General features: G+C 37.1%; 1 protein-coding gene across 1 annotated transcript in view; it reads left to right on the forward strand.

The window, feature by feature from the left end:
* The first annotated feature begins 500 nt into the window (after window positions 1–500).
* The window catches only part of CASD1 (CAS1 domain containing 1), a 45626-nt gene continuing 21601 nt past the window's right edge, over window positions 501–24525 (forward strand). The window contains exons 1-8 of the mRNA XM_066239166.1: window positions 501–1566; window positions 8307–8403; window positions 9076–9196; window positions 15009–15053; window positions 16550–16612; window positions 21609–21653; window positions 22088–22211; window positions 23355–23569. Coding sequence (XP_066095263.1) covers window positions 996–1566; window positions 8307–8403; window positions 9076–9196; window positions 15009–15053; window positions 16550–16612; window positions 21609–21653; window positions 22088–22211; window positions 23355–23569 — 1281 coding nt within the window. The 5' untranslated portion in view covers window positions 501–995. The remainder of the gene's footprint in view (window positions 1567–8306; window positions 8404–9075; window positions 9197–15008; window positions 15054–16549; window positions 16613–21608; window positions 21654–22087; window positions 22212–23354; window positions 23570–24525) is intronic.

The following is a 24525-nucleotide window of genomic DNA, read 5'->3' on the forward strand; positions in this document are numbered from 1 at the left end:
GAGTGACAGCCAGAATTAAGTGAGCATTTCCAGGGAACAGTGCCTAGTATTTGTACACTTACTTAACTTTATTGCTTATTACCATTACATCCACGACAGTGATATATGTGATTTCATTTAAGTGACAAAATCTTTCAAGATATGGTGTCCCTGGATGAAAACATAATAAAGAGTCCTTGGATGAAAAGAATTGGGATGACAAGATCTCCACTGTCCCTTCCTATCTAACAGTCTATAATTTTAAGAGGGACCTATTAACACAAGTTCAGAGAATGGCTAACTGGGTGAGTTGTAAAGGATACTTGAAAACACCCTGGCTAACCAATGACTCAATTTGAACAAGGCAAGAAGGGAAGCAACATAAATAACCATTCCCACCTGGAAGGCAGCATAGGCCAGACCCCAAACTGACTAGTTTAAGAGGACAAAGGATAGAAAACAAGCACTGAATAGGGCAAAGGAGTGCTCACTTTATTGCCACAACACATTAACCAACTTTCCAAGCGGGAATGGTTGTCATGAGCATACTCTATGTTTGGCACCTCCGCCTAGCCAACCCTTGGGTAAATACAAATAAAAGAGGTTCTTTTCTCACCAACACCCCTGCTAAGCAAGGCTCACTCTGTCCCTCTACCCGGTACTTTGGTTTACCTTCGCCCACTGGAACCGGGCAAACAGGCCTTAAAAAAAAACAAGTTAAAAGGTTAAATGGGCCAAGGCGGTGAACTGAGAGTTGTTCCTGGGTATTAGCGTTGGCCTGAGCAACAAACATCTGGGCACAGACGGGCTGAAGATAAGCACTGGTGACATGGGGTGGCCTTGGCTCCCCGCTGAGCAGGTGCGGCTTGGAGGAAGTGGAAGGATGTGCACTTTTATTCCGGAACTGTAGTTCTATTGCCCCAACCTGGGCTCAGGTAGTGGCCAGGCAGCCAGGAGAGAGCGCCAGGGCTCGCAGTTCGGCCAGGCTGCGCCCCGGGCCCCCTCGCCTCACCCCCATGTCTGTGCAGCCGCCGCAGCCGCCCGCAGGCGCCCGTGACCCGGTGACCCCGGAGGGCCGTCTGGGGCCCGTGACCCCGGTGCCCCGGGCATCCGGACCCCCCTCGCAGGCGCAGCCGCTATTAAGGCAGGAGACTAAAGGGGAGGAGGAGGAAGGGGAGGAGACAGGCGTCCAGGGCGCCTTGGGAACCGGCACGGAGCAGCGGCGGCGGGGCTGGGGGGAGGCCGCCGAGGCGGCCGGGGCCGAGGAGGGGCAGGCGGAGGCCGGAGGCGCCGCGGTAGCGGCGGGGCCGGGCTCGGCGGCGGGAGGCGCGGGCGGCGGCCGCGGGGACTGGCGGCGGCTCCTGGCCTGGCTGCGGCGGCGGCAGCCCCAGTGCTGCCCCTGTGCGGCGCCCCTTCCCCGCTCCGCCGCGCACTGTTGTCATGGAGGAACCAAGATGGCGGCTCTGGCCTACAACCTGGGCAAGCGGGAGATCAACCACTACTTCAGCGTGAGGAGCGCCAAGGTGCTGGCGCTGGCGGCCGTGCTGCTGCTCGCAGTGTGCCACCTCGCCTCCCGCCGCTACCGAGGTGAGCGGGCCCTCCCTCCTGCCCCGGCCGGGGGAGGAGGCGCCGCGGCGGCGGGAGGCGGCGGGAGGCCGCCCCCTCGCCCAACACACGCCCACGCTCACGCGGCCGCCCGCCCGCTCGCGCGCCCGGCCCGCGGGGGAGGTGGCGCCCCCACGCGCCCCCGGGTGGCCCCGGCGGCGGGCCAGGCGGCCCCGGCCAACCCAGCGGACCCCAGGGCGCGCCGCCCCAGGACGGGCCCCGTGGCTCGGAGCCCCCGCCGCCCGCAGTCAGGTCGGGGGCACCTGGCCGGAGGGGCTCCCGGGGGCCCGGCTCCGGCGCCAGCGGGGCCCGGGGACACGCGCCAGGCCCGGGGCTCGCGCGCAGGCGGGCGGCCCGGCGGCCTCGGGCGCGTGAAGCTGCAGGCCTGCAAGGGGGCACCTCTGCCTGGCGCGGGGCCGAGCTGGGGGCCGGCTCTGGAGCCTTGGTGGCGTCGGGCCTCTGCCCTGGAACCGCGGCCGAGCTGTTGGACAGCGGCAAGGGCCGCCCCATTTTTCTTGGTCACCAGAGTAGACAGCTGGCAAAAGATGCCCTTGGCCAAATGGAGATGTCACCCAGCCCTTATGTTTCTTTCTGAAAAACGTTGAAGGGTTCTGGTTGCACACTTTTTACAAAGTAAAGGCACTGGGGCACTGGGGATGAAAAGAAGTTAGGAGTTGACAGGAGCCCAGGTGGGCAGTGAACCAGGTTGGAAGCTGTTCAAAGGAGGCCTGAGCTCTGGGAAGGGGGAAAGGGAACAACGACCTCCTTATTTCAAAACGAATTGTCTTTCAATAATCAAGGGATATTTACTTATCCTTAGTGGTGATTTTCTTTCTTTTTTTTTAATTTTCTCTGTAGAAATGTCATTAGGAAAGAGACTGAAAGGCTGAGGGAAATTAATAATGATAGAATCTTTTACTTTGGGCTCTTAGTGTTATGAAAGCTCTTGGTGACTGAGAGTAATTGGTCAAAGATGTAATGAGTAATGGACAGGTGGGCATCTAACACAATTGTCATTTAACTTCACACCCACGTTGGCAAAACAGCCAGTAAACAGGGTTCTGGAATATGAGCTCTCTTCTCATCTCAGGAAATCTTTTCAAAGTATAGAATGTTTTGATCAATTTTGCTGCTGTGTTTTCTCCAATGCTTGAGGATTAAAAATCATATACTGTAGTATCATACTGGGTGAACAGCTTTATACTATATAAACACACTAAATCGATTTAAAAAGATAACAATTTTTTATGCCCTTTTGGCCTTTCTCCTCCAGCCTTCTATAGAGCACAGCCATATGACCTGGAGGGCTTTGCTTCATCTGCAGTTGCTGTAACAGATCATAGGTGAAATAAAACTATTAACATTGGTGCACTAATACATACTAATTTTGATTAAAGTTCTTGTAACTACTATTAACCATATGCTAGGTTGGTATAAGATAACAATAATCAAACTCAATTTTTTATAACTTTGGTGCTATATTCCTAAAAGTAAACATCTAGTGTTCTCCCTCAGTCCTCCTTCCTGTTTTTAACTCTGCTTTTATCTTTGGATAAGCTTGGATACTAATGATTATATTTAGGTTATTTCATCCTTTCAAGATCTGTCATCAGCAGGAAAAATAGAATGTCAGATGGAATTTTATGAGTCAGTGTAGCAATCTGGGGCTGTTTATAAAGCCTCCTCCAGAAGCTAGTCATCAGTTTCCCTAGGTGCTTCAGTTCCGTGAGTGTGAAGCAGGACACCTGGTGTGTGTACTTGCCCAGACTGAATGTCAATTTTGAGCCAGAGAGGGGGAAAAACAATCTTACCAGGAACTTTTTAACCATCCTTATGCTTTGGCAGTGTAAAATCGAGTCAGATGCAATGCCCTCCACACAAAGAGAACTATACACTTGGATCACAATATCATAAATTTTTAGAATAAAAAAAGACCTTATATTAGATAGAGAGGTTTAGGCTGTATGTATATTCAGATCTCTAATATGGGAGTATGAGTATACCTCTTGGCAAGTTGGAGTGAATGCAGTAGAGCACACATATTCAGTATGTGTGTAAAAGTAAAAGGACTTGCACACTGCAGAAAGTAAAGCGTGGCAAACACGACACGCTCACATTCAACACTTATATGCCAAGAACTGTTTCAACTGTTCTACGAGTTACCTAGTTCATTTTGTATTTATAACCATTTTATGAGGCAGACACAATGTACCATATTTCATCCCTCCCTCCCTGCCCTATTTTAAACATTTCTGTTATCAGGATGAGTTTTTAAATCTTTGACTGCATGTCATAAAGTTTTTAGTTGATAACATTTCCCTACTGTTACATAAAATAATGATGTGTCTTATAATCAGGGCGCTTAGATTCTTTGAGTTACACTATTTACATTTTAAAGATGAGTCATGAGGGGTTAAGTTGCTTCAGGATATACAGTTTGTCAGGGACTGAGGTAAGAGGTAGAACCCAGTCCGTCAGCCTCGTGCCATTATGTTATTGTTTGCCCTTCTCAGCACTTCTTACATGGCTGATGAACAGAGAAGATGGAATGGGATAGCATTTTACTGGGGGGGGGGGGGGGCATGGATTGAACCATTTAGAAACATTAAGTCACCTTCACAGTACCAGCCAAGAGTTTTCCAGTTCTTTTTTTTCCAGAAAAGTGTCTTTTTAAAAGTTGCATGTGTAGAACTTCAAAATCTGACCAGTTTACTTCTTATTACCTGCTTCTTCTTGAACTCCAGGCTCACCATCTAAATACACTTTGCCCTTTAACCTATCTCAAAAATATTTGATTTTCTATGCCTGCAATGGTCTTTCTCTCCTGCAAAGAAAATACAGATTTTGTTTTTTCCTGCAAGACCTGGTTCAAATGTCACCACCACAGAAGCAGGAACTAGGAAGTCAGTGTTTTCACAGCAGTTAGTACATAGTCACCATGTTGTATTATAATAATTTGTGTCTGTCTTTCCCACACAAAACACCTTTGACTTTCCAAGGGTATTTTATTTACCTTTAAATCATCAAAGCTTAACACACAGAGGTTAACTTCATAAATAATGATTGGATAAATAGATTTTTAAAGTCCTTATTTCCTTCCGTTTTCCTCCTTGCATTTGGCTCTTTTGCTTTAAATTGAATATTATGTTCTAATAGTATGTTCTGATCTCAACTTTAGAAAGTATGGGGTTTTTTTCTGCATTATTAATATTATTTCCACATAATATAGTAGAATGATGTTTTTAAAATAATTTATCTTTTAACTATACTCAAAATTGTATCTGTTCCTAACATTACTAATCACAAAGTGTCCATTAAAATTGTGGTTACAAATTTAATACATTATTTCTGTGACAAGAGGCCAGTACTCGTTGCCCTAGGAGTTATTCCTATCTGGATATAGTTCAGTTTTTTAATTGATAAAGTTAACATGAAACAAATGCTTTAATTTTGTTGAGATCTAAATCTATCACAAGGCATCTTAAATGCAAATGTTAGTTGTTGCATGTTTTGGAGAAAAGTAAGTTAAAAGCTTCAGAAATTAAAGCAAGAAAGAAGTAGCTCTAGCTCTCTGAGACTTTTCTTTCTTTGACTGCCAGGGAAATCCTGATCCATATGACACCACTTGTAAGGAGGCACCCCTAACTTGTCTGAAGAAAAATGTCAAGGGTGATTTTTCAGCATAGACTAAAGTATAACTTGCTGAATTTTAGGAAAACTTGATATTTTCATGGTTGATAGTAAGAAACAATCTTTCTAAATGTGCAGTGTGCCAGAGGTACTCTATTCAAAGGAAAATACAAGCTACGCTTTATTTAGCACAATGATGTTTTCTTCAGTGTTACATATTGATTTTCAGCTTTTTAAAAACTTGTCTTTAACTTAATTTGCTTGCTTTTAGTATCATCCTATTATTCTTTTTAAATTATGCATAAAAACCTGAAACTTTAGATTGACAAACATAATGCTTATGCTTAAGATAACAGAAATGAAGAGGAAGACAAGCCTTTCATTTAGATAATCTTAGTATTGGAGATAGCTGAAGTAGGTAATTCTGTTGCAGTTGCTGTGTGTGTGTGTGTGTTTTCATAGCTTGATTTATCTGAGGACTTGGCAACTTTTCACCTCACACTAGTTATATTGAAGTAGCCATCAAAATTATATGAGGCAGTTGAAAATGATGACTGGTTTGTTGTGTTCTTTTGTTTGGGATTTTTCCGGGCAAATTCGGAAGGGAAACTACGTGCCAGCATTTATTGCCTACGGTTAGGATACATAATAAAAATATGGCACATTCACTTCCTTTAACATCTAGATTTACATTTACTGATTTGATCCAAAATTTTTTTCCCCAGAAAAAGAGAACTTTTAGAGTATGCAATTCTGTGTTTTCTTTTCTAAATCACGTTAATTTATTTGGCTGACAAATATTAAAAGCCAGTCTCTTCTTGTCTTTTCAGTTGTTTGGTTAACAATTCTTTTACTTTTCTAATAATTCTTTATACTAGAGTCTCTATTAAAACAGCTGGTGGTTTCTGTCCTTCACAGGACCTTAACTGATGTACAGAGACTATTAAGTTCAGACACAGAATTATAAAAAAAAACTTTGCATCTTAAAATATTTTAAGAAGACTCATCATCAACTAGCATTCATTAGCAAATTAAGAATTTCTTACCTGGAAAGACCAGTAGTCTTAAAATCCTGTGTCTACAGTGCTTTTTGGTTAGTGACAACTTCAAATCCGTTTTGCCATGGGGTTTCTCTAATATGGGTTCATCAGGTTAGAGCTGTTGTTTCCTACTAACTGAACTACTGAAAAAAAAAAAGTGAGTAGTAGCATTGAGGAGGAAAACAAAACTGCATATTTAAATACATTTTATGGTGAAGAAGAAACTGGTTATTTGAAGATCGTATTGATAACCAATATAGATGGTTAACAAATAATGTAATTTCACATTGAATATTTATCAAGGTGTGTTTCTGTTTAGGCTTCTATTAAAACAATCAAATAACTTTGAAAAAAAGGAAGAAAGAAAAACAGAATTAATACCTACTTATTTGCAACTTTTTAAGAAAATGTGTTACTTTTTACTTGGCTTTAATAGATGTATTTAAAAAGGTAAAAATGCTATAAATATGGAACTTTCATTCTAATTTTTTAACATTTATGGATTTTGCTCTGCGGCCATTATAAAAGAATGCAGCAGGAGTGCTGTTTTTAGGAAAATAATGATGTCCTATAGTCCTTTCTTTACTCTTCTTTCATTAGTTATGTAGCTTAATTTTGTTTCTTTTGGAACTAGAACTAGTTTTTAACAATTAGAAAGAATTAAGAACTTATTATTTTTATAATTGCCAAATTTTAATAATTGATATTATGCTTTTCCTTATTCAGTTTTCCACCAACACAATAATGCAGTATTTTTACTTTTCCTTCCTGTTCTATTTTAGGATTTCCAACATTGAAATAACAACACGTTCATTATTTGTACATACCTGTCTTGCATTTGTATTATGTTTTATCTGTATGTTGGCCAGATAAATGGATAAGTAGATTGAGAAAAAAAATGTGTTCTACTATAAGTATCCATTCCCTATCTCCAGAATGGTTTGGTACAATTCCTGTTCTGTAATACTCCTCTTATCACTCCCTATCCTGACCTTAACTATTTGTAAAACAAATAGAGTATGCTGTTGACTATTAATAAAGAACTCAAGATTAAATTAAATAACACACGTTTTCTTAAAATTCCAGTTTATCCAGACATCTCATTTTTCCCTCATCCATTTGACATATTTGAACTTTTTAAATGCCTCCAACCCCCTTTTTAGCTCCTTCTGTCATTTAAGTTAATAGAAAGTAAAATGAACAAAGGAAGAAGAGTGGCCATCTCTCTTAGTTTACACAGGACTGGAGAGTTTCCCAGGTGTAGAACTTCATGTGTAAAACTGTGACAGCCCCAACCCAACTGGGAGGAGTTGGTTGGTCATCCTAAAGGGAAGCAAGGGATATCAAGAGAAGCAGAGAGGCTGAATATTACTAACTGTGAAATCTGCGATTTGTTATTGATACTGATCATCTGTGTCTTTGGCCACCATGTGACTAACATAGTTTTAAGTCTTATCTTTGCGAGAATGTAAAAGGATGGAATTTTATTAAGCTTTTTAAGAGGTTCTTGAATAAGTGTTTTTCTTTATTCACACATTTATAGAATAAGGGTAGCATACTCACAGGAAAGTTATAAAAATTAATATTATAAAATATTTCAATATTAACGAGGCTTCCAGATATGCTAATACACTACATATTATAATAGTTGAGTAGAAGAAAGTCATTTGCAAAGTCTTTTATCTGTTAAACTTTTCTTTCCCAACTAGAAATAGGAGTGATAAACAGACCCCAAGAATAGTTTATGATTGAGATAGTGTCCCCAGAAAGAAAACCTGAAGCAGAAGGAACTGCCAAAGCAGTGACTTGTAGCATTTAGGAGTTAAAGTCTCTTCTAGGGTGAGGTATGTGTTGTCATTAGTGACTCTTATCCTCCTGACTAATAAAGTATTGAAATTTATGGTGTTTCTCATGGATAAGTAATATGCACTTAGAAGATATAGTGAAGCATAAACACTGTACTTTCTCAGCTCAAAGAGCTTACATGGGGTCAGATAGCCAACATATAAAAATTTAACTTGTTTACAACGCTGTTGTGTTTCACTGTTATAGGCAATGATTCATGTGAGTACCTTCTTTCAAGTGGCAGATTTCTTGGAGAAAAAGTTTGGCAACCTCACAGTTGTATGATGCATAAATACAAAATCAGGTAAGGTTTCTCCATTTTGTTGTTTGGTTTTCTTCCTTTGATAAGGCTGTAATATCCAGTGGAGAAGGGTTGGTGAAACAAAGAAAGTACTGTATGGTAATTCAATACAGGGGTGGGCAAAAGTGGGTTTACAGTTGTGAGTACACAAAACACGAGTTGATTCTTGCATTATTATTTATTTATTACTTATTATTTCCATATGAACAACTGCCCCAGCCTGTATATTGTGATAGAGAATTGCTGAAGGAAGGTAGGGGTGGAGATAAGTCCATGTGAAGAGTCTGCCCAAGACCATTAGGGAAAGAGCTTTGGCCAAGCTGCTCTATCTCAGGTGAGAGATAAGCAGTCCCAACGCAAGAGTCCTTCACCCACAGGCCATTGCCTTGGGCCTTGGATAGCTACCTCATAGACTTACTCTGAAGTGATGACTATGAAGTACTTAATATGGTTATAGTACATTTTAAAAACTTACTAAATGGTTGCTGTTATCATTGAGAGTTAGTTGATCATACAGGAGCTGGTACAGTAAACACACATGGCCACCTGTTTTCAAAGCAGAGTAGTAACTATATGTATAAAAATCCTGTACTACTTTTTTCACAAACCATGTGCTTTGAAATCTCAATATGCTGAATTTATTTATTTTAATTAATCTTTCTTTGTCAATTACAGTGAAGCAAAGAACTGCCTTGTAGATAAACATATTGCATTTATTGGAGATTCCAGAATTCGTCAGTTGTTTTATTCATTTGTAAAAATAATTAATCCTCATTTCAGAGAAGAAGGAAATAAGGTAAAATTTGTTTATCCTCTTCATAGGATATTGCTTTAGAAGTTAGCCAGCTGAATGGTTTTAGGAGGAATATGCTTGTTCACATTAATGCAAGGAAATATAGAAGTTTTACTTTGAGAGCCCTGGCTGGATAACTCAATTGGTTAGAGCATCATCGTGACACACCTAGGTTGTGGGTTGAACTCTGACCAGGGCATATATACTGCTCACAAAAATTAGGGGATATTTCAAAATGAATATGAAGTGATAAAAAAAAAGAAGCTTATTTTTTTATTATTAAATAAGAACATCAGAAAAGCAAATGACAAGTCAAAGAAAGTTGTTTGATTATCAAAATGAGATGCAAAACCAACTTTTATTTCATTGGTGAAAATGCACTGTACAGAGGCATTTCCTGGAAGTACTGGGGTATGTGCACGTTTCCTGATTGTCTAATTTTTGTGAGCAGTGTATAGGAATCAACCAGTGAATGCGTAAATAAGTGGAACAACAAACGATGTTTTTCTCTTTCTCTTCCTTTCTCTCTTCCTCCTTTCTCTCTAAAATCAGTAAGTAAATAAGTCAATACAAAATTTTTTTAAAAAACTATTAAAAAACGTTTTCCTTTGGATTTGGGAAATGTGAAGGGAAAGAAGGGACGGTTTGTTATAATGGGGAACATAAGAAAAAGAAGTGGTGGGTATTGGCAAGCGTTCTGTTAACTTAAATTTTTAGTTTACAGAAATAAATTCTTTTTATGGAGTTAACTAAAAAATTGCTTAGAAAGAAAATATCCTTATCCTACTTTTAATATTTGCCATATTTCTTTTTAGTTTCTTTTTTAAAATTTAATTGTAATCTTTTAGCATGTACAACTTTATGTCTCACTTGTTTTCCCACCACTTATATAATCAGCATATTATTTTACAGTCAGTGTAAGTATCTTCATAATGCCAACATACTACTGAATATATATAATATGTAATTTTATATAATCTTTCATCAACTTTTTGTAGTTTTTCAATTTTTTTAATTTGCAGTTTAAATAAAGGACATTTTTGGCCCTGGCCAGTTGGCTCAGTGGTGGAGCGTGGGCCTCCCGGGCGTGTGGGAGTCCCCGGTTCGATTCCCGGCCAGGGCACACAGGAGAGGTGCCCATCTGCTTCTCCACCCCTCCCCCTCTCCTTCCTCTCCGTCTCTCTCTTCCTCTCTCGTAGCCAGGGCTCCATTGGAGCAAGGATGGCCTAGGCGCTGAGGATGGCTCCATGGCCTCTGCCTCAGGCGCTAGAATGGCTCTGGTTACAACAGAGCAATGCCCCAGATGGGCAGAGCATCGCCCCTGGTGGGCATGCCGGGTGGATCCCGGTCGGGTGCATGCGGGAGTCTGTCTGACTGCCTCCCCATTTCCAACTTCAGAGAAATACAAAAAAGAAAAAAATATATACTATGTAATAGTAATAAAAAATATAATATGTAGGAATAAACATAGCAAATGTAGAAGATCTGTATGCAGAAAAAAATGAAAAATTTTATTCACAAGTAATTTTAAATGGTGTAATTAATTTTGTAAAGATGTTATTCCCAAATTGATCTGTAGGTTCAATATAATTAAAATAAAATCGTCATCGGATTTGTTGTGGAACTTTACCAGTTGATTCTCAATTTTTTGTGGAAGGGTGGTGGATGAAGAACAACCATGCAAGTCTGAAGAACAGGGTAGAAAGGACTTGTTCTCAGATATCAAGACTTATTTTAATTCTGTATTAAGACAGTGTGGTATTGGTAGAGCTAAACAAAAGAAACCAATGGAACAGAATATAGAGCTCTAAAATAGATACCTGCATATGCAAAGACTTACTAAGTAACAGAGATGACAGTGAAGATTCCTGGGGAAAGGAAGGTCTAGTCCAGCGGTTCTCAACCTGTGGGTCGCGACCCCGGCGGGGTCGCCTAAAGCCATCGGGAAATACATAATGCATATCAGGTGTTTACATTCCGAATCAACTGTAGCAAAATTACAGTTATGAAGTAGCCACCAAAATTATTTTTTGGTTTGGGGTCACCGCAACATGAGGAACTGTATTGCGGGGTCACGGCATTAGAAAGGTTGAGAACCACTGGTCTAGTCAATGATGGTGAGGCAAGTTGGTTATACATATGAAAAAGGTAATAATATTGGACCTTCTGTGTTATGCCCGTATACCTAAATCCATTTCTAGATGAATGTAGGTATAAATGTGGAAGCCAAAACTTTGAAACCTTTAAAAAGCATATGTAGGAGAATATCTTCATTATCTCAAAAACAAACAAACAAAAAATTTCTTACATAGGAAACAGAAAGTAAAAGATAGATTAATTTACACATTTAAATTTTAGACTATCTATTTATTAGAAGATACTTTAAAGAAAAAAGACTAGCTATAAACTGGGAGAAGATATTTATAATATATATCCAAGAGATAGAAAGCACCACAAATTAATAAAAGGGATGACCGAAAAGAAAACAAAGAGAAGAAGCAGGCCCAGGCATTTCACAGAAGAAAAGAAATCCCAGTGTAAGTCTGAAAGGTATTCAACCAAGGATTGCAAATCAAAACCATAATGAGATACCATTTTATACCTCCTGTAGTGGCAGAAATTAAATTAGACAAGGGCAAAAAATATGAAGTCTGACAAGATGTAGTAGAGAGTCTGTGTCTCAAACTGTTGGTAAGACTACGAATTGTTACAAATACTTCAGAAACAAATTTGTATTATGTGACAGTGAACAATTTGTATAGCTTTTGAACTCTTAGAACAGCAGTTTTTAAACCATGTGCTGCAAGAGAAACACTGGTGTGCTACAAGAATTTTTTAAACATTCAATACCTAACTAGTCAGGAACAGTGACCTTTTTTCCCTCAGATTGTAAAAAAAAAAAAAAAGCTAATAGGCAACACAGCAACAGCTGTCCTGTGGAATGAATCTAAATTATACCTACTTATTTTGGGTCAGGTTGGCAAAAAATACAATATTTTTTGGGGGGTGCCACAGAATTTTAGTAATTAGTTTATATGTGCATGAGATGGAAAAGGTAGAAAATCACTGCTTTAGAACTATTGTTAGGGAAACTACACATGTATTAAGAGGCATATAGTTGAAGGTAACTGTCAGTGCTGTTTTACCTTCTAGATCTGGTTCATTGTGTCAACTGACCTAGACTCGACAAAAATAATAAATATATTTCATGTGTATTGATATACATATATGTTTCTAAGGACCAGGAAATGTTCTAGCTTAAATGAGACTATAGAGATGTGACAAATGTAATACATGATTTTAATTGAGTTCTAGGTTCAAATACTGTACAATAAAGACTATGGAGAGGACATTGGGAAATTAGGGAAATTTGAACATAGGCTATATATTAGATAAGATTATTTTCTCAATGTCAAATTTCCTAGGTAGCATTATAATATTGCAGTCAAATAAGAGAATGTCCATGTTCTTAAAAGACATATTCTTAAATGTTTAAAGATGAAATGTTATGTTGACTTCCATATGGTTCAGCAAAAGAGAAAAATTATGTGTGCGCAGAGAAAGAAATGAAGCTAGTGTGGAAAATATTAGCTGGTAAAGGGCATTTGGATTTTTTTTAAATTAAAATTTTTTTAATTAAATTTTGTTAACTTTGCCAACTTTGTTATAAGTTTGAAATTTTTCAAAATTAAAAGTTTGAGAGAAAGTTAACACTGACAATAAATCATCTAAGGATGCATATACTGGTGACAAAAAAAAACCTAATAAAAATGTAGACAAAATTCAAGATAGCTGTTTTGTTTGGGTAAAGTAAGGAATTAAGTGGGCGAGGATCACATGTGTCATACAGTGTTGGTAATCCTCTGATTTGTGTGTGGATTTACAAGTGTTTATGAATTTTTACTGTGCTTTGTGACTTACACTTGTATCATATTCTTTTGTATATATCAAATGTTACATTAAATAATGAAGGAAAAGAGATTGAGTTGAATTGCTGGAGCTATGCACATGGAGGAAAAGGAAAATGCCTGGCATGATTTTTCTAAGGAAAATTTTAACAAGTTTAGGCAGTAGGAGAACAGAGATATAAAAATAAATACTATCTGGTTAAATTAATGAAGATGCTTCAATCTTGGCTTTAGTAAGAGAATTGGCTTCTATCCCCGAACCCAGCCTGGGTTTTTAACTTGGGAAGGATTTCCATTTTTTACATGGAATACTTGGTTACAAGAAGTTGTCTCCAGATTTTAGTTTTTTCTGCAACTGAACTGTTTATTGTCTTCAAATTAAAACAAAGTATGACAACCAAGAATCATATATATCTATTCTGGTTCAGAAAGGACCAATACTTATATATTGGTGAGAATGGATTAGATGTTGCTGCAGCAACAAAGCCCTCTAGAATTTTAAACAGAAGGTCATTTTCCATTTAGCACTGCAGGTCCCAGCAGAGTTGGCAAGAGGCTTTGCTCCATGCCATAATTCAGGGGTTCCTGCTGTGGAGTTGTTCCTCTCTTCTAGTTACACCATTTGGAACATTTACCCTCCTCGCTCTCTCCATATCAGGTTAAGCCATTATAGTATTCCAGAGAAACGTGCCTGTTGGGGACCAAAAAACAACAGGGTTTTTGGAGTTTAGATTTTGGGGGACAGAGGTGTGGGGAATTGGCTATAAACTGACAATCTGCGCAACCACCCACCTCACTTGCCTGATTAGGTTGCAAAAGGCTATTAAGCTGTGGTGCTGGATTGTTTACACTACCCCCTATGTTCCCCAGAAAGAATGGAGGCAAGTTTCTTCTGTCTTTGTTTGGTGTAAAGTTAAGATGATATGTATGGGGGTTTTCTGCACTCAACATAATTAAGAGTAAAAAGAGAGGAATTCTCCAATGTGTTGATGAGGAAATGAGAGTTTGCCTTTCAAATATAATATATGCCCAAACATTGAAGAAATCGCTAGGACACATCAGGCCCATATTTCTCATAAACTCAGGAATGAAAAACTTAACACATTAGGGCCAGGACCTGCCAAAGTTACTAAATCTTACTAAGAATGTATCTATATATATTTATATAAAAAGATAACTTTTTTGTCATTTTTTTTATTTTTAACCCCTCTGTTTTACGAATTCTAAAAAGCATAACAAAAAAATGTAACAATGGTTTTTAATGTCAAAATAAATTTAATTTTGTCTTATTTATTTCATTTAATTACCATAAAAGCACACTTGGACTTTATATATATTTTTTTCTTTAATATTTGACTTAATTATTGTAACATATTTCTCAGAAATTTGTATATAGTGCGCCTACAATTATTTGTAGGATTTTAAATGCACCCCGGCTTCAAAAAGTTTGAGAACCACTGGACTAAAGAGTTGTCCTTGGAAATTCAGCCTGGAAGTGACCGACATTACATCTAGCCACATTACGTTGGCCAGAACTAGTCACACTGTCCTGTTTAATTGGAAGAGACTCAGGAAATGTAGGGGAGCAGTCGGTCCTGCCACAGATAATAATACTAAGACCAAGTTGAAATTGTGGTAAGTTTAGCAAAAGGATAATTTATATAGGTATGTACATATATCTGCTTGTTTGTATGTAGTTGAGGTTTTATCTTTGATTTGGAAAATCACATAAAAGCAATTTGATTAGTGTCACCTACTTTTTGGTATTCTATGCAGGTCTTTTCTCCATCAGGTTGAATACAGATAATTGAGATATGCTTAAGTAAATCAAAAAAAGCAGCTAAAGGGAAAATTATTTACATAAAATTTATACATTAATATTTCTCTATGTCTCATGTTTATGACAGCATGAAAACATTCCTTTTGAAGATAAGATTGCATCAGTTAGAGTGGTAAGTTCATATAAGTGTAAGTTAAATGTTATAGAATGTCAAAACTTGTATTCATTGGTTAATTTATTTACAGAGCACCTAATGCTTTGTACAGACTAGTATATCTCAGTGTATTGAGAGTAAAATAATTGAATGAATGTTTGGGTACATCGTTTTGTATAATAAAATAGAAAATTTGGTCTCTTAGATTTTTATCCAGGAAAGAAATATTCTTATACATTAATTTGAAAGCACTATGTCTTCAAGATTAATGTCCATAAAAGAATATGTGTGAATTTTCTGAATTCCCAGTCATAGTGACTTCTCCTGTACTGAGAATACAGTGAGGACCAAGAAAACAAACTCCTAGACCTAACGGAGCTTGCAAATCATTACAGTTCTTCACTTACAAATAAATGTGGGATAGAGATGGCAAAAGGAAAAACGTGGGGTGTTAGCAATGTACAGAGCAAGAAATTAGAAGTAGTTTTCCTCATTGAGGAAGTGATGTTTTAACTGAGGCCTCAAAGATTAGGAAGAGCTGGGCAGGCTCAAGGGAAGAGTTTATGAGCCTTTTAGGCAGAAAGGCCAGTACGTGCCAAGTCCTGGAGAAAATGTATGTAGAGCCCCGTAGAGCATGGTAGGAGGTGAACAGAAGCGAAGGGAGTGAGTCAAGGGGTGGGGGAGCAGGAAAGAAGGCGGAATGTTGAGGCAGAGGCCAGATCCTGCACCCTAGCGACTTGAAGGATTTGAATTTATTCTGAGGGCAATTGAAATTCCTTGAATTTTTAAACAGGGATGTGGCAAGTTCAGATTTAAAATTTTTTAAAGATTACTCTAATATGTGGAAAGTAGTTTAGAAAAGCAAGAGTAGATATAAGGAAAACTATTGTGAAACTCTTGCCAAATTGAGATGGAAGATGAAGATGTCAGAGAAGGTGGTGTTTCTGTTTTGGGATTTTTGCTGTTGTTTTTATAGCTTGAGATAGATTTAATAAGGAGATGAATTATTACATATGTTGTACAGCTCTTTTATTATTTTTTTTTGTACAGCTCTTTTAAATAACATGCATTTGGCTTTAGTTTTTTAGCTTTATCTTATGGTAGATTTATTTTAATACAAGTTTTTAGTATTTTTTTTCCAATTACAGTCTTCTTTCAATATTTTGTATCAGTTTCAGCTATACAGAACAGTAGTTCAGACATTCATATTCTTTACAGAGTGTTCGCCCGGTATTCCCAGTACCCACCTGGAACTATACATGGTTATCGCAGTGTCATTGACTGCATTTCGTGCTCTGTATTTACATCCCTATGACTGTTTTGTAACTATTTTATACTTCTCAACCCCTTCACTTCTTTCACCAGTTCCCCAACACCCCTCCCTTCTGGCAATTAACAAGGGAGTATTTTACATTTATATACTGTACATACTCTATAAAGGTATGTTAATATTTATTTTGAATGGTGGATATAACAGTTTCTATGATGTTATTTTTTTCTTATATTTCTCTTAGGATTTTTTGTGGCATCCAGAAGTTAATGGGTCTATGAAACAGTGTATCAAAATGTGGACTGAGGTCTGTATTTGAAAATATAGGTCTTTCTGATTTTGTGCAACCAAAGATTAAAAGCTTATGAGCATCCATTGCTTTTCTCCCCTTACTCAACTGTCCCCCTCTCCTGTATTTTATACAACTTTCTTGATAGCAGCTAAGTTGTGCTGGATTGATTCTGTCACTTTACTGAGAAAAGAAAATACAGTATTGTACTTTTTTTTTTTATAGAGACAGAGAGATAGAGAGAGGGATAGATAGGGACTGACAGACAGGAATGGAGAGAGATGAGAAGCATCAATCATCAGTTTTTCGTTGCAACACCTTAGTTGTTCATTGATTGCTGTCCCATATGTGCCTTGACCGCGGGCCTTCAGCAGACCGAGTAACCCCTTGCTCGAGCCAGCGACCTTGGGTCCAAGCTGGTGAGCCTTGCTCAAACCAGATGAGCCTGCGCTCAAGCTGGCGACCTTGGGGTCTTGAACCTGGGTCCTCCATGTCCCAGTCCGACATTCTATCCATTGTGCCACCGCTGGTCAGGCCAGTATTGTACTTTGATCCAATATCTCTGCCATCACCATTCTAACCCTCAGGCAACTGTGCTTATACCCCACTATGCGGCCTTACACTGTTCTCACTGCTGTAGCTCAGTTCATCTTTCTGTCATAGTATACACTCCTGTGAACGTTTCTCCACTTTGCCCTTGAAACTCATGCCCAAATACTTCAGGAAACTTTTTTTCATACCTGTTTTCTTCCCTTTTATACTTACATTTATTATCCAGAACTCAAGCCTTGTATGTTTTGGTTCATAATGTTCCGAGTTGAATTGGGTATAAGAGCAAGCATGCTATTAAGATCAGAAAACCCCTAAGTTCCCACATGTCCACTTTAGAATCTCCATATATATCTCCTCCTCAGTCCTTTAAACCATGTTCTTTCCCAGAGGGATTTGCATTTGGGATTCATAATATATTATTCAGTGTTGTTTACCTTAGCTTGCTTAATTACTTGTGCTGCAGTGATATTTTTATTTGCTGCTTTTCACAGTAAATGTTTAGCTGGGCAACCACTTCATATACCAAATAAACTTCTATTCAGTTTGCTGGGAACCTAGTCAACATTTCTAATTTTGTTGCTGTGAGAAAACAGATTTAAGTTTTCAAAAGAATAAACATGCAAACAACTTCTAGAATTCAACTTTCTAGTAAATTTGGATCTCATGTAATTTTTTGTTTTTATTGATATGTTTTTAAATGTTCAGAAGTATAGAATAATGTCATGTGTATATTTTAAATGATTTAAAATTATGTTTCATATTTATGCTAGATCTGAAAATATATCTATTAAAATAGTAGAAATTCATAATTAAAGAAACATCAATGCAGTATAATTTATAAGTCTTGCAAGTTTACAGAAAACCTTTGTTATTTATTAACTTGAAGATAAATTGCATTTGCAGGTTTTTGGTTTTTTAATATGCTAAATCTAGCTTTTGGAGCTTTAGATTCTGTAGTAAAACTCCTTGTATTATTGGGGGAAAGGAAAGTTTCAATTTATTTAGGTAGATGGACATGTAAATCACCTAAGGTTGATTGGTTTTATTTCTTTAAAGAGTGTATATGTATTTATGTATTTATGTTTTTACTATTTTCATAGTAAGTTGCTAAATTCTAAGAATGCAAAAATCCATACTGTTATTATTTATGTACTGTTGCTAGCTTTGTGCTGGATAATAGGAATGTGGCTGGGAATTAGCCCCACTCAGCCCTCGAGGAATATGCGATCTAGTCGATTTCTGATCTAGTGACTGTCTGATGAATGATGAAGGATAACACTAGGTTAAGCACACAGAACTATGAAAGCACCATGGATGGAGGTGTGTAGGATGGTGGTTGGTTAGACTTTAGGTGATGATCCAAGAACATCACTATCACTAGGGTAATGCTGCAGATACCTTAGTTAACATAATAGAGTTCCTCTGAAAATGCTTCTAGATGAGTGGCAAATATTGGTAATTATGGAAACTGTATTAAATCCCAAGTAGGGGAATATAGGGAACAACAGCATTACAGAGGACAGGCACTTAATGCAATTTTAAAGTTTTCAAAATTAGTATTCAGAAAAAGTGAATTTAAAGGTGAGGGTGTGGAGTGAAAAATGAGGATTGTCCCAAGTGTAGGAAATTGCATATGCAAGGATGCTGAAGGTAGAATGTAGCCTATTCTGGAGTCACCAGCAGTTTAGTGTGGCTAGAGTCAAGTTCAGAGTGCTCCTTTATTTATGTTTGGTTTTGGTTTTTAATATCATGTGCTTTTTGTTGGAAGACATAGATAAGAGATGAGTTAAGCAGATACTAGATTATGAATAATGTCAAAATATATTTGGTGGGGGATAGATTTACTTTATTCATTTTTTTATTAACTCTAAATACTTCAGCATGTATTTCCTAAAAATAAGGATATTGGGTTGAACTTATTTTGAGGGTAGTAGAGAACCACTGAAAGTTTTAAACAGGGCCCTGGCTGATCGGCACAATGGTAGAGCGTAGGCCTGGCATGTGGAAGTCCTGGATTCAATTCCTGGTCAGGGCACACTGGAGAAGCAAACGTCTGCTTCTTACCCCTTCTTCTTCTTCTTCTCTCTCTCTCTCTCTCTCCCTCTCTCTCTCTCTTTCTTTCCCTCTTTCCCTCCTGCAGCCATGCTCAATTTGAGCAAGTTGGCCCAGGGCTCCGAGAATGGCTTCATGGCCTTGCCTCAGTCGCTGAAATAGCTCAGTTGCTGAGCAATGCAGCAGCAACTTCAGATGGGTAGAACACTGTCCCCAGTGGGCTTGCCAGGTGGATCCCGGTTGGGGTGCATGCGGAGTCTGTCTCTCTGCCTCCCTGCCTCTCACTTAATAAAAAAAGGTTTTAAACAGGAGAATAATGTCAGACAGTGGGGTACTAGCAGGAAATTAGACTAAATGGCAAAGAAACCTGCAATTTAGATATAATTCTGTAGGTAATGGTAGTCATTAAGAAGTCTGAGCTATTTCGATGTTTTTGGCGAGTCTTGCTATTGGAGTGAAGTGGTATTTGAAATTACCTGAATGAAAGAAATTGAATAGGCAGAGAGTTTAGAAATTAAATAAGAGAGTTTAGGAATGAAACTATCCAAAAGATTCTGAGAAGGGGCAGTGAAAGGGGTAAGATGAAAAGCAGGAAAAGAATAACGTGTCCCAGGAAAGAGTTTTAAGAGGTGGATAAGTGTTATCATTGTAGGAGCTAGGTAAGGTAGAATATAGCTACAGGACTTGGCAATCCAGAGTTTATTAATGTACTCTGAGCGCGGTTTTTATGGATAGTGAAGCCTTAAATCAAAATGTGATAAATTGAGGTATAAATGAGAGAGAAATTGGCATAGAGAAGGCATAATGGTCTTTCAAGTAATCTGCTAGTTAAGGGTGTGTAGGGGAAGAATTTGAGAGTGAGAAATGCTGAAGGAATATTTTTTGAGGAGAAAGGTGACTTAACACTGTAGATTGGGGAAAGGCAGAAGAGTCGAGAAGGGGGATGACAGTGACAATAGGAGAGTTAAAGGCAGTAATGTATGGTTACAGCTCCATAAGTACAAGGGGATCTCACACAAAGGAACAGGGATCTAGACACTAAGGAAAGTGTTATCCATTAGAAGGAATAGGGACAAATTTTCTTTATTCTCTTGTGAGAGGAAGATAGGCCAGGGTGAGTATATGGGTAAAGTTGTAAGAATGGAGGAAGGCAAGAACATACAGCTAAATGAATTCAGTTTCTCTTTGAAATTTGAGAATTAGATTTATGTGGAAAGTGAGGAGGAGGACAAGAGGGACCTGTATGAGGAAAATAAGATTTAGGATGACCACTGTAAACCATGAGAAAAGGAGCCATTTAAAGATGAGGAAAAAGTTTTGGTGAAATAACAAGGTAAATGAAGCACTAAGTACTTTTCTCTTAAATTAGCACATTTTAATGTAGATTCTTGCTACTTGTGAGATAGACAGGAAGATATTATACATATCTTATAAAACAAACATGTAGACTCAGAAAGGTTGGCCATGGGTGCTAGATTGGAAACAGAAATAGCTCTGAAGGGAATAGATTTTGTTATTTTTCTGTTTTTATAGTTTTCTATAAAAATACATATTTATAATAAGACACTAAATCATTTTCATATATGGGTCAGATATTTTTCTGATTTCTTATTTTTGTTTCTGTGCACTTGATTGTAGTATCAATGTTTCTATGTTGTGGAAAGTATATACATTGAACTCAGAAATCAGAAGACAAGTGATTTTTGTCGCTGCCCAAATTCACAATATCCTGTAAACTTTTCTGAGTCTGTAGTCTTGTTTTATAAGATATGTATAATCTCTTTCTTCATTACATCACAAGTGGCAAGAATCTGTATTAAAATGAATTATTTTAAGAGAAAGTACTACATAATTGGTAGTATAACTTAGAGTACAGTTTGCATTTGGCAAGGATTTCTCCTTATGTTTCTTCCACATTATGGTCTCTGATAATTATCAGTTCATTTTTTTAAATACATACTGGATTGAACTTTCCCAAAAGATTACTTCCTTAGCACATAACCTTATATTTTATTTAAAAGTTAGACTGTGTATTCCAGGAATACTTTTTAATTGGCTGATACAATATACTAGAACTTCAGGCTCAAGCAGTTTACTCAACAATTCAGAATAATCTTAGGCCATGTTACATATCGGCAGTGTTTTGTTGTTGTTGTTTTGTAAAAAACACCAAAGAATTAACCATATAAACCTCATGCCATCCTGTATAACCATGTAACCATGTAAGTTTTTTAAGGCATTGGTTATCTATCTTGTTATAGCAAGAATTCTGTAAAAAAACTCTAGATAATTAAAATGCATTTAGAAGGACAAAGAACTTAAATTTAAGGAAAAGAATTAAGTGATATGACTTGTATTAATTTCCTGAACTCTAGATATAATGCTATTATAAAGACTTTTCTTTCTTTAGGATTCTGTTGCAAAGCCCCATGTGATTGTAGCAGGAGCTGCCACAGTAAGTTATTATCTGTATTCTTCTATAATGATTTTTGTTTCATACTTATAACCATGCTAAGAAGAAGTTAACTTATGTTAAATAGAATTCTTTATTGTACTTAGTTCATTTCTATTTCTATTGTAATTAATGGGACTAATGAATTTTAATAAAAAAGATATAATGAACTTTGAAAATTTGGTGTTAAATGTCAGTATTATTTTATATCTAAAATTATATTCTTCTTGAATGTTATACATTGGAAATCCAATTTTATATCAGCTTTTTCTAACCACCGTCATATATTTCATGACATAATGAGACCGCAATTTATTCTAATATTGAAGAAAAATGGGAATTATCTTAAAAATAATAACCTTTGTTACAATAGAGTAAGTTATATATTTTGTCGCTGATAAATAATGAATTAATGCTTAATTTTTACTTCTTCTTAGTGGTCTATCAAGATTCACAATGGCAGTAATGAAGCGCTTTCTCAATATAAGATGAATATTACCTCCATAGCACCACTTCTCGAAAAATTGGCCAAGACTAGTGATGTTTATTGGGTCTTACAAGGTAAAGGATGAGTAATGAAAAAATGTCATTTCGTATATATTTTGAGTCATGGGTTTTTATTATCTTCTAGTTCAAGAAGCAAAATTACTGCTATATGAGAATAAAATTTGAAATAAGGTTTACAGAATTAGAACAAATTTGAGTTATTTGCTTTTCTCTTTTGAATTTAAGGAACAGACATACTAATAAATAAAATAAGTAAAAAAATAATAATAAATAAAAATATTCTGCAGGGAGCTTCAGCAGGCGGAATGGCTGCAGAATGTAACAGAGAATACATTCTAAAGGCAAATGAGGTGTTTACTCTGATTTTTACTTCCCACAAAGTACATTTATTGTGATTGGGTAGAGTAGGAAAAAAATTACTGTTCATTTTATAACAGAGTCATTGGAAGTAAGTATGCTTTGGAATTGACAGAATGTATTTAAATTCACACTATTTAGTTTATACTTGATAATGAAATTTTTTAAGAGAAAGTTGCCATTAAATCAACTCATTTCAGGAGTTTATTGAATGTCCATTATTTAATGCCTAGTACAATATGAAATACCTTGGGTTTTTTAGCAATTTAGGTTGTTTGTGTAAGTTGAATTTCTAAGTTGTATTTCTAAATTGAATGTCAAGCTGAGAGGAATAAAAGAGCTGGTGGGAATCTGAACTACAATCTCTGTTTTCAGACTCATTGTTAACCTTTCTCTAACTAAAATGAGTAATATTAAGTTTAGATTTAAATTATTTATGAGACCTTGGTCTCGATAAAATAACCTCTCAATTGTGTGAACAAAGTTTGCAGACTTAGCAGAGACAGGAGGACAGGAAGGCTGTTTGCTGTTCATTAGGCGGACGTCCGCCATCCAGTCTTAATTCCCCATGCCCAGTAAAACCCAGCACCCAAAACTTTAAACTCTTAAGACATGCTAGAACATAAAAATGAGGAAGATATTGATCAGTAAAAAACTTGAATATATGATAAATTTATTGAAAATCTTGGCCAGCTTTGTTGTGGAATAAATTACTAATAGTTCCCTGGAATCCTTAGAATTTTAACAAAAAGTATGAAATACAGTCAGCTAATATGCATGATCACAATTTCTACCAATAGGTTTTTTAAAATGTATTTTAATACTGTGTTTTATGTGCAGATCCTGTTTATGAAGATCTATTAAGTGAAAATAGGAAAATGATCACTAACGAGAAGATAGATGCCTACAATGAAGCTGCAGTCAGTATTTTGAACAGTAGCACCAGAAATTCTAAATCAAATGTTAAAATGTTCAGTGTTTCCAAATTAATTGCTCAAGAAACCATCATGGAATCTTTGGATGGCTTACATCTTCCAGAATCAAGCAGAGAAACTGTAAGAATTCTTGTACTTGTCAGTAGGTAGAGACAGCAGTATCTAATTGGTTATAAAAGTCACTATAAATGGTAATAAATAATATATTTTGATGCATCTTCATAACTTGTAGTTTTCCTGTCTAAACATACATCTAGAAATAACTTTTCATCACTTGGCTATGTATGTAAATGAGAGTTTTCATATACTCTGAGAAGGAAAGGAGTTATGGAAAGGGGGATATGTCACAATGTATTGAGTGTTAATCACTCTTACTATACCATATCTAATTAAGAAGCTTACAAGTTCTCAGCATACTCATGATTGAAAACTACTGCTTAATGTTCTTGCCTTAAACTGAACAAGATTAAGCTTCTGTGAAGAGTATATATTTTAACATGTAGAATCATTTTGATGATTTCCTTACAGTATTTGTACCCTAATTATTATTGAAGGTATATAGTAACACTGAAAAGATTGAGATTGGCAGATGGAAAGGGATGTTAAGTATGAAAGAGAACTGCATAATTACAAATTTTCACACATAGTACAATAGCTATATATTACTTAGAGTTACTATTTCCTTATAAAGCAGTGATTCTTCACCTTTTTGAGGATCCCATAACCCCTTTGAGTGTTCATTAAAAAACAATGGTTCCATTCCTCTCCTGCAGAAAAATGCCTGTTTGTATTTATACACACATGGTTCTCTGTATACTTTACTGGGCTTTTTGGATCCTCTGGAACTGGTTAAGATCTTTGTTATGGGGTTTGTAGGCTAGTTATCTACAAAAGTGCCGGGCACAGAACCGAAGGCTAAAAGGGTGGGATTTCCTAAATAGTTGAGTACTTTCAATGCTTAGGCTTAAATAATATAATCATCTTAAGTTCCGAAGATGTCTAAAGTTTTAAAAAACTAGGTTTGACTGAACCGTCAACTAAACGATCTTGACAGCTTACCTAGAATATTTTCTTAT

This window comes from Saccopteryx bilineata, chromosome 7 (assembly GCF_036850765.1).
Source record: "Saccopteryx bilineata isolate mSacBil1 chromosome 7, mSacBil1_pri_phased_curated, whole genome shotgun sequence".
NCBI lineage: Eukaryota > Metazoa > Chordata > Mammalia > Chiroptera > Emballonuridae > Saccopteryx > Saccopteryx bilineata.